This window comes from Peromyscus leucopus, chromosome 1 (assembly GCF_004664715.2).
Source record: "Peromyscus leucopus breed LL Stock chromosome 1, UCI_PerLeu_2.1, whole genome shotgun sequence".
NCBI lineage: Eukaryota > Metazoa > Chordata > Mammalia > Rodentia > Cricetidae > Peromyscus > Peromyscus leucopus.
The window spans coordinates 107,079,541-107,095,223 of record NC_051063.1 but is presented as its reverse complement, the minus strand read 5'-3'; the positions used below and the strand labels follow the sequence as shown (position 1 = coordinate 107,095,223).

Here is a 15,683-nt window from a genome sequence, read left to right as displayed (position 1 = left end):
CTGTGACTTCCCCGCAATGGTGACACAGTAAACCCTTCCTCCTTCACATTGCTTATTACTAGATATTGTGTCTAACAATGAGAAAAGAAATACAGAACATTGGTCCTGAGATGAGGGGTCCATTGCTCTGACCATGTGATCCTCAGGCCTTTGGAACTAGTTTGCAGGATTGTGGAGAATTTTAGTACAGCCTAGAAAAGCTTTTGAACGCTGCAAACAGAGCTTAATGGTGATTCTGTTAGAAGCTTGGAAGACAAGAATGAGAAGAGAAACATGGATAGTGGAGGTGCACCTCATGAGGTTTCAGGGAGAAACAAGGACTTTATCCAAAACTTGGCTAGAGGTCATTTATATGGTGTGCTGGCAAAGAACTGGCTACATTGTGCCAGCATCCCAGCATCCTAAAACCTTGAGTAAGGTTGAATTTAAAGATGATGAGCAGCAAGAAGCATACTGAGTGAGGATTTTTGTTTTGTTTTGTTTTTGTTTTTGTTTTTCAAAACAGGGTTTCTCTGTGTACTGAGGGAGGATTTAAACTGTGGTCTAAGATGTGTATGAATACATCAAGTCAGAACAAAGACATAAATTTACAGAAGCACAATAATGGACCATCAAAACTTGCTGTCAAAGTCTCCTTAGTTCAGGAGTATTTAAGAAAAGCTCCAAGAAGGACGAAGCATTTGAACAGACAGAGAGTAGGATTTTAGTGGTTGGTATGGTGAACAAGTGGAGTGGTACAGCTAGGGTTAGACCCAATGAACCCTGAAACCAAAGCATGCATTCTTTCCATTATGCAAAACTGTGACAGCAAGATCCTATGTGGTAAGACTACAGTATGATAGAAAGGGGTGGGTGCTGTGAGGTGCAGAATAAAAGGCTAAAAAGGAAAGTTAAGAACATGGAGAGCCTTTGGTACATGTATAAGAAGTCTAGACTATCAAAGAAATCATTCCAAACCCTAGAATCACCAATGGAGATGACCTTGTAGTTCCCTTGGGTTTCAGAGTTCGTATGTCCGAGGGCATGGTGGGCTGAGGGTAATGGAGCAATTTGGAGGCAGAACCACAGAGCAGGAAACCTGGGGGGTACTTTTGACCAAAGCCAATGTTTTCTTTGATACATTTATTTTTAAATATTATTTATTATTTTAGCATAAGCCGTTTTTTGGCATGCAACCTTTATCAGAGGCTGATGAAAGAAGAGCAAGCAGCCAAACAATTCCATCGCTGGCTGAGTTATTGGAACTTGCCAAAAATGAAAAAAAGTTTGTGATATTTGATCTTTTCGGCCCTCCACCAAATCATCCTCTCAGAAAAAATTTTGTTCGAAGAGTAGTAAGGGTCATCCTTGACTCCAAAATTGAGCAACGTCTGGTATGTCTTTCTTAGTATTTATGGCAAAGGTTGGGAGGTGGGCAGCCTGTCCAGGAGCACAGGAGTTGAATTCAACCTACCATGTAATTTTTCTCTGAGATCTGTAAGTGATTTTGTTTCCTTTGGAAATGGAGATTATTGCCTATACAGCTAGGGGTGGCAATCTGAGAATGATCTAGTTAAAATTATCCCTGTGGGGGAAACATTGAGACTGTTTGCTCTTCTAAACCAAATATAGTATTAGTGCATTGTGAAGGAATGATAGAGCAGTTGAGGAGACAGCTCAGTGCATGACACACTTAGCACACAAGCATGAAGGTGGGAGGCGAGGTCTTCAGAAACCAGGCAAAAGCTGGACAGGCACGGCAGCCAGCAGTCATTCCAGCTCAGGAGGCAGAGACAGGGCAGGGCAAGCTTGCTAGCTAGACTAGCTGGAACTGGCCAACTCCAGGTTCAGTGAGAGACCCTGTCTCAAAAAAAAGAAAGTGGAAAACAAGTTGACTAGTGTCAACTTTTGGCTTCTACACATATGCACGCACATATGCACACATGTGCATTCACATAATTGCATATAATAATTGTGATGTGACCTGCCCCATGGTCTACATAGACCTATAAGGCTTCATGACAATACAGCTTTGAGGACTTTAGCTTTAAAGAATGATCTAGAAAGACCAGTGGCTCTTAGTTGAGTAGAGATTTACTCCTCGTTTTTTGGTTTTTATTTTAGAATCACTCTCTTTATTTGCAATTTTATTTTTTAAATCACTCAGTTTCTCAAAATACAGCAATGTTATGAGTAAAACAAATATGTGTCTCTTGGCAAATGGAGCTCTTTCCACAGATGAGTTAGTCACAGCAGCATCCCTGTTACCAGGAAATACCTAAGTAGTTCCTCTCAAGGATGGCTTTTGGCATCAGCAACTGGGGATGGTTCTTTTTATTATTATTATTTATTTGGATTTTCAAGACAGGGTTTCTCTGTGAAGCAGTCCTGGCTGTCCAGGAACTCATTCTGTAGACCAGTCTAGCCTTGAACTCATAGGATCCACCTGCCTCTGCCTCCCAAGTGCTGGGATTAAAGATATGCACCACCACTGCTTAGCGGAGATTGTTCTTTAATGTTCATATCTACCAATTTCTTTCTCTGCAAAGTATCTAATTCATGGTCTTGCACATACTAGAAGGTGCTCTACAACTGAGCTACATTTTTAGCCCTTCATTTTTTTTTTTTTGTATGAATCTTTTTATATGCTTAGGGCCTTGACCCTTACTGTTACCTGAAGGATGGGAAAAGCCTGGGAAAACTCAATTCCACAGCAGCCTTCCACATTTTTAAGAGTTTGTTAAACAATATAACTAATTTGTTTGCTTTACCAAGGGCTAGAATCTTTCTCTGCTTCCTGTAGACTACTGCCAGTGCTAGAATGGAGCTTCATTCGTTCTCCCTGGGCTGTTTGTACCAGGACAGTTGACGATACACTGAAGGACTATCTGTTTCTCCTTGCAGATATTTTGGTTGCCAGGTTATGATAGAAAATATGTCAGGTTCATGGCTCCTGGTTTTCAGCATGTGGGTCGTTTAAGAACTCTTGAGGAGCTTGCAAGCGAGAATATGACTATAATAAATGTTGACTATAAGAGGTTATTCTACAGTGGGTTGAGGTAAGTGTTTGACCACCCCTCCTGGCATCATTGTTGCTATAACATTTACAAAATATCAATTCTACCCAAGTTACTTAACTTCCTCTTTCCTTTCTGTGGTTATTATCTTTGAATCCTCTGCTTTCTCATTGCTTCTTCTCCCTTCCTTTTTTTGCCAACAAACATTTACCATGTGTAGAACATGCGCCTTCCTTGTACTCTAATTCCTCACCACTCAATACATATTTTAAAGATCCATTTTATTTTATGTGTAGGTTTCCTTGTGTGTGTTATCACATGTGTGCAGTACCCACAGAGGCCAGAAGAGGGCATAAGATCCCTTCAAACTGGGGTTACAGGTGTTGTGAGCCTCCATGTGGCTGCTGGGATTTGAACCAGGGTCCTGTGCAAGAGCAGACAGTGCTCTTATCAGCTGAGCCATCTTTCCACCCTCTCCACACATATTTTTATAAGCTTGGTATATATGTTTTTCGCTGCACTTTTGTAAGGTTGACTCAGATTCCATGTTTAAGTGAGATCATACAATATTTGTCTTTATACCCCAGGTTTATTTTACATAATATAGTGTTTTCTAGGTTCATCTATATTGGAGCAGTGAACAGAATTTCTTTTTTTCAAAAGTTGAGTAGTATTCCATTGTACATAAGCACCTTATTTTCTTCATCCATTCATCTATTGGTAGATACTTCCTTATCGTGGCCAGTGTGAATAATGTGACTGCAGTGAAGACGGGAATGAAAACAGCTGCTAAACTTTCATCCCAAGTACCCTTGATGTCTGCCCTTTAATAGCCACACTATGTCCTTCCATCCTTTCCTCCCTAGCCTAAAGTCTCAACCCCATAGAATGGCTATAATGTTGTTATTTCAAGAAGGAACAAACTCCTATTATATGTAATCTTTGGGGATTGGTTTACTTCTTCACTCATCCTAATTGTCTTAAATTTTATCCAAGGTGTTTCTTTTATCCATAATTTGATCCTTCTTGTTGCTGAATAGTGTTCAATGGTGTGTATACCAAAGTTCGGTTAATCAGTTACTAGCAGAAGGACATCTGATTATTTCCATCTGTTTGCATATGGACTTTTATGCAAACATAGTCTTGATTTTTCAGGGATAAATGCCCGTGATTTCAAAATCTGGGTTATAGTGATTGAATGTTGCATAAGAAGCAGCCAGACTTTTCCAGGAAAACAGTACCATTTTACATTTCTGCCAACACCATGACCCAGAGTTTCTACATTCTTGATAAATTTTGATGTTTTCACTTTTTAATCATATCTACTCTAATGGGCATGTAGTAACATCAGTTTGCTTAAACCTATATTCTCCAAAGGCTAATGATGTTGTGTTTATTTGCTCGTGGGTCTCTTAATTTAAATTCTTTTTCTTTATTGTTGAATCTTGAGAATTCTTTTCACCCTTTGTTGGATAGGGTTTGACAGCATTTTCCTGGGACTGGAGAGATGGCTCAGTGGATAAGAATGTGTATGTACTGCTCTTCCAGAAGGCCCAGAGCTCCCAGCCCCTGTGCTGGAGGCTCTAGGGGATTTGACACCCTCTCTAGGATTCCATGAGCCTCTGCACACAAATATCAGGCATACACATACATAAATAAATAGATAAAAATAAATCTTTATAAAAAGGAGCACGTGGCTGGGCAGTGGTGGTGCACTCCTTTAATCCCAGTACTTGAGAGGCAGAGCCAGGTGGATCTCTGTGAGTTCGAGGCCAGCCTGGTTGGTCTACAGAGCGAGATTCAGGACAGGCACCAAAACTACACAGAGAAACCCTGTCTTGAAAAACAACAACAAAAAAGAAAAAAGAAAAAGAAAGAAAGAAAGAAAAAAGAAAAGAAAAGAAAAGAAAAGAAAAGAAAAGAAAAGAAAAGAAAAAATGGAGCATGTTCTCCTAATCTGTGATTTACTTGTGGGGTATTCTTAACAGGGCACAAAGTCTCCAAAAGCAAGAGAGAGCAGTGTTTCTATTTTGACAAGGCTGGCTCCTGAGTGCTCAATTCTGAGCGCTACCTTTAAGGAAGTGAGCATTTAGTTCTGACCCAACTCTTTGCTCAACTCCAGACCTGACAGTTCTTCTATGTTTTCTGTAATATATATATATTTTTTTTTATATATTATATATATGTTTTTTTGAGACAAGGTTTCTCTGTGTAGCTTTGGAGCCTTTCCTGGAACTCACTGTAGCCCAGGCTGGCTTCGAACTCACAGAGATCCGCCTGGCTCTGCCTGAGTGCTGGGATTAAAGGCGTGCGCCACCAACGATCCGGCCAAGGTTTATATATATATTTTATAATATTTTTATTTTATAATTAACTTAATTTCACATATCAGCCACGGATTCCTCCGTCCTCCCTCCTCCTACCCCCAGCCCTGCCCCCCAATCCACCCCTCATTCCCCCATTCCCACCTCCTCCAAGGCAAGGTCTCCCCTGGGGAGTCAGCCCAGCCTGGTAGACTCAGCTGAGGCAGGTCCAGTCCCCTCTTCCCTACACCAAGGCCGAGCAAAGTGTCCCAGCATAGGCCCTAGGCTCCAAAAAGCCAGCCCATGCACCAAGGACAGGTCCCAGCTCCCCTGCCTGGAGGTCCTTACATTTTATACTCAAGCCTGCAATCACCCTGAGTTCATTTGTATACGTAGTGTGAGGTTTTGGTTGAGAATTTAATGTTCTTTTGGGAGAGTGCCTCTGGCCTTCCATATCATTAGTGACATTTGTTGAAAATCTACTCTTCCACTCACTTACTTTGACAGCTTTGGCAAGGGTTATTTGAGCAAATTTGTATAGGTCTATTTCCAGAGTTTCTATTGAGGACCACTAACTTATGTGTCTGTTCTTGTTGTGGTACCACTGTCTTGATTACATAGTTATATGTAGCTTTCACTTACTCTTTTCTCCAGATTGAAGTATGTTTTCCTCAGCATATAGGAAACAGGGCAGCCTGGACTGCATAGTGAGTTTGAGACCATCCTTCACTATAGAGTGAGACGATGTCACATACCATACAACCCCCACCAAAGACTGAATTTTCCCAGAGTTGTGCCTTTGCATATGCGCTTTGGATCAGCTGACCTAATTGCACAAACAAACCTTTGCTGGCCTTCCTAGGACTCCCGCTGACATTACAGATCAGTCTGGGAAAAGCTGGCAGCTCTGCTCCACTGAGTGCTCGGTCTATGAGTGAACATCACTCTGTTGCCTTGTCTTCTTCGACTTCTCCATCAGTATTTCATCACTTTTAGGACTGTATCCTTCATGCTTCTTTACATTTATCCCCCAACACTTCATTTTCTTGGGAGTAATTGTTAAGGGCATTATGATTTAAATTATAGTTTCTACATCCCTTATTCATATTTAGAAACATTGAATTATGAGTTATAGTTTCAAATAGTACAGAAAAGTAACTTTTTACTACTTTTCCCCTTTAAGTTCTTTCTAAAATTCTAGGTGACCTGTAGAACTTTCTTAGAGGCAGTTCTTATCTGCGTGTAGGAATCTGACCACACCTCCAAAAGGCATAGTTATTATCTTAAGTCTATGCTCCAATGCACAGAGCTTGCCAACCTAGTGTATGGCAGACATACTTTCCAGTGTGATGCTGGGCCAGGGTTCAAAAAGACTTGGGGACGCACTTGCACTTGATCTTCTTAGCCCACTGGCCAAGCGGCAGTAGGTGTGTTTTCTGAGAACTCGAATTCTGAAACAACTAGTCTTACCTTGCTAGTCCTTCCTTTACTTATCCTTCTCCATAGGTCAGGCAAAAGGTCCACTGACACGAAGTGTCTTATGAAAAACTGGGTTTGATTTCCCCATGCAATTCTTGTTTTTTAAAAAAGTTCTTTATAGTTAAATGTTAAAGTGTTCATCACACCAATGTTTACTCTCTTCTTTCAGTGAATACTTATACTTACACAGCTAGGTGTTGAGCTAGCTCTGGGTACACAGAGAAGGATGGGGTGACAGTAGTTTCTGCTGTAACTCACTTAAGTCAAACCAAGAAAATGGTCAGTGAGAAGGCCATCAGTCAGGGCGGGAAGTGATACCCGAGGTGACAGATAACGGCTTGTAGAATCAGCCATTCCGGAGCCAGGTGCTCCTCCGCAAATTGGTTTTCTCAGCTGTAGCTTGAGATTGGCTGTAGTGGGAATATTTGCAAATTTGTAAATGCTGCAAAGAAGGAGTTCCTGTCTGCTATCGTTCCCCATTCTTTCTCTTTTTCTCTTTCTTTGTTTTGCTACATCCCACCACCCCCACCCCTTTAGGACATTTTGTTCACCAGCACTCTGCTACAACCCGTGCTACAGGGGCAGGACTAGACCAGTCCATACCTGAGCCTAGTCTGTCACAGTAAATCTTAGACTGTCCTTGGAGCAGCTGTCTGTCCAGTGATTTAGGCAGTAGCTTTTCACGAACGTGGTTATTCCCCTTTCATTATTAAGAGTACAACTGAGCTGAAATCCTTTGTGGGCTGTTTTTGTTCCAGACACTATAAGGAAGCTAAAATCCACATCAATGTGTACACTGTCAATGAGCCTTGGCTCTTCTCGTTGGTCTGGTGTTATAGGATCAACTCTGTGACCACAGACAACATCCAGGTCCTGAATCAGCTTAGTCACCCTCTCTTCTTCATGGTGAGCTGCGTGTCCAGATCACTCAAAGCTTGGTATGATTGTGCTGTGTTCCCTACCCCTGGGTAGTTCCCTGTTAAACTACTTCGGAATAGAGACATCTGTGAGTAATGGAGATGTGCCTTCTCCCTTATTCAACCAGACTCTTCTGGGTTCTTTATTTATTGAATCTTTACAATGCGCTTTACATGCTGCGTGCAACTTAAGCTCCCGAATTTGACACTGTTATTATACCCATGAGGAAACTGAAGCTCCCAGGTGTCTTGGTCCATGTTCTCATGATATAAGATTCACAGTGGGGTCTGACTCTAGAGCTTTGTTATTGTAGGCTTGAGCATGTGCAAGCACATTCACACACACACACACACACACACACACACACACACACACACACACACACACGAGGTATGGCAGCAACAACAGTCACAGGAAATACTATGGGAAGAAAGCTGGGACTATAAACACACTCTAACATCCCCACTAGAAAACAGTCTAGGAATTGAAGAGCTGGCTCAACATTAGTTAGAGTGCTTATGCTCTTCTAAAGGACTTAAGTTCCGTCCCCAGCACCAATATCAGACAGCTTGCAACTGTCCGGAAGTCCAGTTCCAGGGGATTCAGTGTCCCCTCTGGATTCTGCAGAAGCCTGTATGTACACATGTGGCAAGAATAAAACTTTTTTAGAGAAAAGTTTAATTTTGCTCCTTTGAAAGTTAAGCATTAAAGTGGAAACACTTAAAGACTAAACAGTACCAGCTTCTGTAGCATCAAGTAACCCTGGATGGGAGCCATGAGGAGAGGGGGGAAATCAAACCAGAGATTAGGAAATTCGTGTGACTCAGTACAGGAGACAGAGCTCCCAGAGTGCTGGGGCCAAGAGTTGGTCTTGGCAGAATCTTGAGGGGCAAGTGTGTGAGTCAAAGGGATCACATATAGTTCAGCATTTCTGTGAAGAATGTTAAGTCAGAACAGTGGTGCCAGATGCTGGTTCATAGACCAGTTGCTTCCGTCACTTGGGGCTGCTGAACCTGATGGTTTTGATCTCTTAGGTCTATAGGTAGCACTAGGAAACTGCATTACTGAAGGCTACCCAAACAATATGGATGTGAGCTAGATTTTGGAGACCATGTTACAGAAACAGAGTACAAGATGTCAGATGGCATGGCGTGGAGTTCTGGGTCCAGAGCAGACTTGGTGTGTGACTTCTCTGCGATTGCTACAGATGTCTACCTTGATAATGAAGGAAGGCATGGCACCTTTTAGCCCTGGCAGATCCCTTGCATGTATGTGGGTGACAGACTAGCTGGAGAGAGTCTCGATGTCCCCACTTCCTCTAGGCCCTCAGCCTGAGTGATGAGCAAGGGACTTCAAACCTTCCAACCATCAAGTTCTTCGACTTTGTTTTGTTCATGTTTTGCAGACTCCAGGAAACTATACATTTATATGGTTTTTCATGGTTACAGCTTCTGCGATTATCATTGGCTTTGTATTTTGTTATCACTGGTAAGTATATATTTATAATTCTAAGTGAAAAGTTTCTCTAAGTAAAAGTAATAAACAAGTTCTTACAGAAAATTGAGGAAAAGATTATTTTCTTCTGAGGCCTTCCGTGGTGAGGTGGGTTGCAGTCCCAGCCTCTTATTTCGCTCTGTCTGCAGCCCTCCCCCACCCCCTTTTCAAATGAGGACTCTCACTGGATCCCAGTCAGCATTTCCTATGGACTCAGTTGACCTGGTGAGAAAGAGCAGGGACTGAAACTGTCCAGAACAAGGGCCTCCATTCCCCTCCTGGTAGGAACTGGCAGAGCAGGGCACACAGACCAGGAGCACTGGGTTGTAGCCCTGGCTTCATGTCTTAGTTGAGGGATGACCTTGAGAAAAATTGATTTTTCTTTCTGGACCATACTCTTTTTTTATGTCTGCCTAGAAAATGACATTTAAGAATCCTTGCAGGCAAAAGATACAGGATTTTGGTTTAGTTTGTTTTTAATATTTTACTATTGTGTGTGTGTGTGTGTGAGGGGAGGTTGTTTTGGTCGCATGTGCGTCTTTGTGTGCCTCCTGTGTGCCTCATACCCACAGAAGCCAGAAGATGACATCAAATTCCCTGAAACTATAGTTACAGATGGGTTGTGAGCCACCAGATGAGTGCTGATAATCAAATCTGGGTCCTCTGGAAAAGCAGCCAGTGCTAAGAGCTGACCACTGAGTCATCTCTGCAGCCCAGGATTGTGGTTTTGAGATGAAAGAGAGAACTAACAGCCCAGAAGAGGGATGAAAGTCAGGGTAGACTGTGGTTCTTCAGAGCGATCATTCTGATTGGCAACTTACCTTCTAAAGGGGGGAGGCACAGGCACTCGCTCAGGTGAGAGTCTGGCTGGGTAATGAGTCTCTTCTGGCCACTGCCTCGATGGTGCTGTTTAAAGAGGCCTATGAGCTGACACGTGGTATGCTTCCTTCTAGGATAAAAGAGCTTAAAAAAGAAAGGTGGCTTGAAGAAGCTACTACTGCACCTGCAGGTAAAGTCAAAAGCCTTGTTCCTTCCTTCCTCTCTGTCCCCATGGCCTCAAGAAGACAGTCGGTCCTGCTCTTCAGGTCCCTGATGAGAGCTGAGGGTGTGTGGGAATTGAGAGTTGGGGACCAGGGAGAAGCAGGGAAATTTAGTCAGTCCCCTTGTTCTTTAGTTCCCATCTGCAAACTCAGCCAAGCCCCAGTGGAAGCCAGAGTGAAGTTGTTGCTGATATGGTAATGTAGTTAGGCCTGTGAGGCGGGCTGGTTATTGAATACACAGCTTCTTGTCGTCAGTCCTCATCACTTCAGAACGCGGTGCTTTCCAAAAGCAGCTTGCTTACCTTATTTTACCATTGAGCAAACATCAGAGAGTGCATTTAATAAAAACGTGTGTGTGTGTGTGTGTGTGTGTGTGTGTGTGTGTGTGTGTGTGTGTACTGCTCCTAGGGCCAAGATAAACGAAATAGTATGATATTAAATAAATCATGTGAAAAATGATGTAGGTAGTCTTGAGATTTGACAACGTGAAATTTAGCTGTCTGGCTTAAGTAGCATGTGAAAATAACAATAAAATACATAAATATGACAATGCAGCCATGTGTTATAAAGTATACCTGTTATGTAGCTGGCACCCTCATACCTGTGTACTAACTACACTGTGCTCTAAGTCAAGATGGCATCAGTGTCACTAAATAAGAATTTTCAGTTCTGTTGTGACTTTTTGTAACCAGTTCAACTCATGATGACTGAAACATCCTTATAAGGCACATGACTGCATTTCCTAAACCACACAGTGTAGCTATTTATATAGCATTTGCATCATTTTGACACTTCAGATCATCTAAAGATGATGTAAAGTATATGGGAAGGTGTGCATGGGTTTATATGCATCTTAAAGAAGAGATGTGGATATCTACACTTTGTTTCCCTAAGGAATCACAGTACCAATCCCCTGCAGACACCAAGGGACAGAACTATATAAACTGGAATAGGTTCTGGAGAACTCTTCACTTCAGACTGCAGATGGCTAAGCACATATCCCTGGGAGATTTCTAGAACACATGTTTATTTGCTCATGTGTTTGTGTGTTCATGAGTTACATTATTGGGTACCTACTCTGTGCCGGGAAAACCTAGAGCAGATGAAGAGAACTGGAAATGCTCTGTGCTGGGTGGCCCAAGAGAGAGCAGGGGCTGTCCCATTCAGCCAGCGAGGGAGCAAGCAAATGCTGCAGTTGATGTGAATGAACCAGGCGCCCAGGTCCAGGGCAGAGTATCTACCATGCCTGTGAGTGCCAGTGGTGCTTTATTGGGCTTTACGTGCATGGTGGGTGTTACAGAGTATGTAAAGAACACTTTACAGGCCCTGGAATGTTGGGCTGTAGTCTAGTCTCTGCTGCCAACAGTAGGGGATGACGAATGAGTTCTAACTGGGAATGATAAAGCTGGATCTCTAGGAAAGGATGGTGTTAGGTCTCAAGAAATTCCTTTTCCCAAAGTCTGGCATTTAGACAAAAGCCAGCATTCCCTCAGGGACTGAAGAAGATAATGCCTAGTTTGCTAAAAATAGTAATTTTCTTTATCTCCGGCAAAAGGGACAGATGGCTCTTCTGTTAACCTATGCCTGTGGTGCCTATTAGCACACCAAGGCCTATGCTCTGGCTGCTTTTCCCTCACATCTACAATGAACCTTCTCCTCAGCTAGTCCTAGGAGCAGTCATGTCCCCATTTTTTTTTTCATTCAGATAAAAAATGTTTTAGAAAAATATTTCAGGAGAAAGCTAGCTTAGCTGAGGTGGTTAAAGTGTCGTTGTGACAAGAATTTCCATCCAGGTTTCCCCAAGCAGAATGGGAAACTTGTCAGAGAGAAAAATGTTCTGAATCCCAGAGGAAAGACATTGTCCCTTGTCCTTTACATTGGAGCCCACTGGGGGAGAAAGGAAACTCCCAGCCCACTAGGGTGGCTTTCGTAGTAGAAGTAGACGAGGCAGGAGCGCTGTCGTGGCACTTCTCCAAGAGAAGGCAAGGGACGAGAGCAGGAGAACAGGAGATGCCCACAGGGGTGTAGCAGGCCAGAGGCGCAGCAGGCTGCAGGAGCCAGAGAAACATGGAGGTGCCCTTGTTGAAGGCCTAGCGGCCAGAGCCCAGAAAGATGAGCGAGGCAAACAATTAGAAAGCAGGCAGAGGTAGGCAGCAGCTCAAGAATCTGACTCTAGAATTTGGAATCAAATTATGTGGTGGCAGAAGCCAGCAGAAACAGACAAATGACTCATCCATGCCATAGGAGAGTTGGGTCAGCAGCTTGCGTTGGAATGACCAGTCCTTTGAGAGGGAACTCGTTTATGCCACTTCTGGGTTTCAGCATCAGAGGAATGAAGAAAAAAAAATAAAAGGAAGGACAAGTCTGCTCCTAGGTATGGTTTATTGTAGCTAAAAGGGAGAGAGAGACAGGCAGAGACATCTGGGAGAGTCCAGAGTGAACAGGACCCTGAGCCAGGCCATGTGAGGAGAGGAGGGAGGGGAGGGCCAGACCAAGAGGCCAGGAGGGTGAAGGGTAGACAAAAAAGCCAAAGGACCAGTGTAGCAAAATAGCTCAATTATATAGGAAAGGGCAGCAGGGGGAAGGGCAGCCCAGCCCCTGGGTCGGGAGCAGGGTATAGCAGCCAGGAGGGTCCTGTAACATGTAGGGACTGAGGGATGCTGGGAGAACCTGGCCGCCAGGTCCACTTCAGTATGTTAAAGAGGCACCTGAGCCATTTGCCCCAGGTTTGAAACCTATCACTGAGGAAGTTAGATAGGCCCAGCAAGGGAGGGGAAGGGAAGTTAGTGTTTAGTTCTTAGAGGCTGAGTAATCTCACAGTGAATCACTAATTTTCGAAGCCACGTGTGATGGTTAATTGTTCTTGTCAATTTGACAGGATTTTAGAATCACCCAGGAAGCACACCTAGTGTGTGCCTGTCAGGGTGTGCCTATGAGAACATTTCCAGACAGGTTTAAGTGAGGAGGGAAACCCCACCCTAAGCATGGGCTAGGTGCCCAGATGGAATAGAAGGAAGGAAAGGAGCAGGAAAGCTGGGTGGCCATCAGCAACTATTCTAACTTTCCTGATCTAAGCAGAAAGTAAATGTAATAAAAAGCCATTTTGGAGCTCCATGACATATCCAGAGGATACAGGACCAAATATAGAGTCAGAGAAGAACAAAGACTGGACAGAGTCAAGACGTTGGCAAAAACCACAGCCCAGATCATTCCTGGCTGAGGAACAAAACAGAGTGTCACGGCCTTCTTAGACAGGCCTCACCCTGGAGCCCAGGACAGCCTCCAAGTCTTAATCCTCCTGACTCTGCCTTCTGAATGCTATAATCACTGATGTGAGCCACCAACCAGGGTGCCACATCTTACATCACAGCTACGTAAAAGATGCCACCTCTGCCCTCAGAGGGCATCTGCTACCTCTGTCTTCAGTTTCATGAAATTTTTCAACTGTTCAGGTCTTTGGTCCTCTGTGACATGCCTATTTTTTTCCTCTAGCTGGTTTTTGAAATTGTTCCTTTTGTGACTGATTTTTGGTAATTAGACTATAATTAATCTCTATGTGGAAGACACACATACAAATACAGATTTGTTTCCTGCTTAGGATTTGCTGAAAATTTTGTATCTATCAGTATAGTTTTTTTTTTTAATCAAATTGGATAGATTTTTAGTCTTTTTATTTTCTCCAAAAACCTGTTTCCCCCTCTTCACAGGTTCTGATTCCAGTTACATGGATTTTTAGAGACTGTTAATCTTTATTTTTAACATATTTAAATTTATTTGTTTTATTCAGGATAAATTCTATGCTGTGTGCATTAGTTCCTTTCTTTCTCCCTTTTCGGGGGCGGGGGGCTTTTAAGACATGGTTTCTTGTGTAGCCTTGGCTGTCCTAGAACTCACTCTGTAGACCAGGCTGGCCTCAAACTCAGAGATCCACCTGTCTCTGCCTCCGAGTGCTGGAATTAAAGTTGTGCGCCACCACCGCCCTGGTGTATTAGTTTCTTATTACTGACCTGCTTTCATCACATAGCTTGAGTTTTCCAGAAGTCTATGTAAACAGAACCAATATTATATAGTAGTTTTCATCTAGCTCCTCTTGTTCAGTGTAATCACTTCAGATTTTCCATGCTGTCTGTGTCAATAGTTCCTTCTTTCTTGTGCTGTGATTTGAATGTAGTTTATTTTCTAGAAGTTATCATATTGATTCTCATTATTTTGGGGTTAGAAGACAGTGAAACCTTTAAGAAAGAGGAGACCTAGTAGCAGATGATTGAATCTCTGGGGGTACTATCTCTATCTATCTATCTATCTATCTATCTATCTATCTATCCATCCATCCATCCATCCATCCATCCATCCATCCATCCATCCATCCATCTATCTAATTTATTTTAATGTAGTACCAGTAGGGTGTATTTTGTTACAGCAGCAGCAGAAACCAAAATTTAGTTATCTGGTCACACATTAACAAACATTTAAGTTGTTTCCAATATGGAGACATAAAAAAAATTGCCATGAATGTTTGTATATAATGTATATCATTGTCAGACATAAGCAAGTGTGAAAAGGTGAGAAAGCTTGCTGGAATCAATTCTTTCTTTCCACCATGTGAGTCTTGGGGATTGAATTTAAGTTGTCAGGCTTGGCAGTGAGCAGCTTTACACACTTTGACTTCTTGTTGGCCTATCAACTTCTACTATTCTTATTGTGCATGCACACATACACACAATAATAATAAATATATTTTAAGGCATTCTGGGTTTTATCTGTAATTATGTCAAAATCTGTACATCAGTTTAGAGAAGCATGGTATCTTAATTATATTCATTTTCACAGTGCATGAATAGAGTGCAGTTGTGGTATCTGTAGGGAATTGAAAAATACCAAAATCCATGGGTGCTCCAGAATGTCTTAGTGTCTTGAAATAACCCCTCACACCAGGCAATAGTGGCACACGCTTTTAGTCCCAGCACTTGGGAGGCAGAGGCAGGTGTATCTCAGTGAGTTTGAGGCCAGCCTGGTCTGCAAAGCAAGTTCTAGGACAGCCAGGACTGTTACACAGAGAAACCCTGTCTCAAAAAAACAAAAACAGAAACAAACAAACAAAAAGAAATAGCCCCTCCCATTCTCTCGTGTTCTTTAAATATTCTGCATTACTTGTAACATCAAGCACCGTGTAGGTAGGATGTAGGGAGGATAAATAGTTGTCATACTGTGTTATTTTTAGACAAAGGGGAAGAAGCCTGTGCATGTTTAGTACAGGCACGATGTTTTTAATGCAGTTGTCTCATAATCTAGTGAATGTAGTTTATCTAGTTGAAACTACAGTTGTGAAATGTAAAGATATTGAAGGCTGGATATGCATCTCTTTATTTACTTAGACTTTCTGAAATTCTTTTTAGCAAGACTTTGTGATTTTTACACCTTACATAACTGTAGCATGAATCTTAAAGAGTCTT

The 15,683-nt window shown here is 42.5% G+C and overlaps 1 protein-coding gene across 2 annotated transcripts in view; it reads left to right on the top strand.

Annotated features, from left to right (window-relative positions):
• Positions 1–15,683, top strand: part of Gdpd4 (glycerophosphodiester phosphodiesterase domain containing 4) — an 83,296-nt gene that overhangs the window by 57,346 nt on the left and 10,267 nt on the right. For both annotated transcript variants that reach the window (XM_037197320.1, XM_037197318.1), the window contains exons 12-16: positions 1,152–1,373; positions 2,884–3,038; positions 7,537–7,684; positions 9,102–9,184; positions 10,144–10,199. In XM_037197320.1, coding sequence (XP_037053215.1) covers positions 1,152–1,373; positions 2,884–3,038; positions 7,537–7,684; positions 9,102–9,184; positions 10,144–10,199 — 664 coding nt within the window. The remainder of the gene's footprint in view (positions 1–1,151; positions 1,374–2,883; positions 3,039–7,536; positions 7,685–9,101; positions 9,185–10,143; positions 10,200–15,683) is intronic.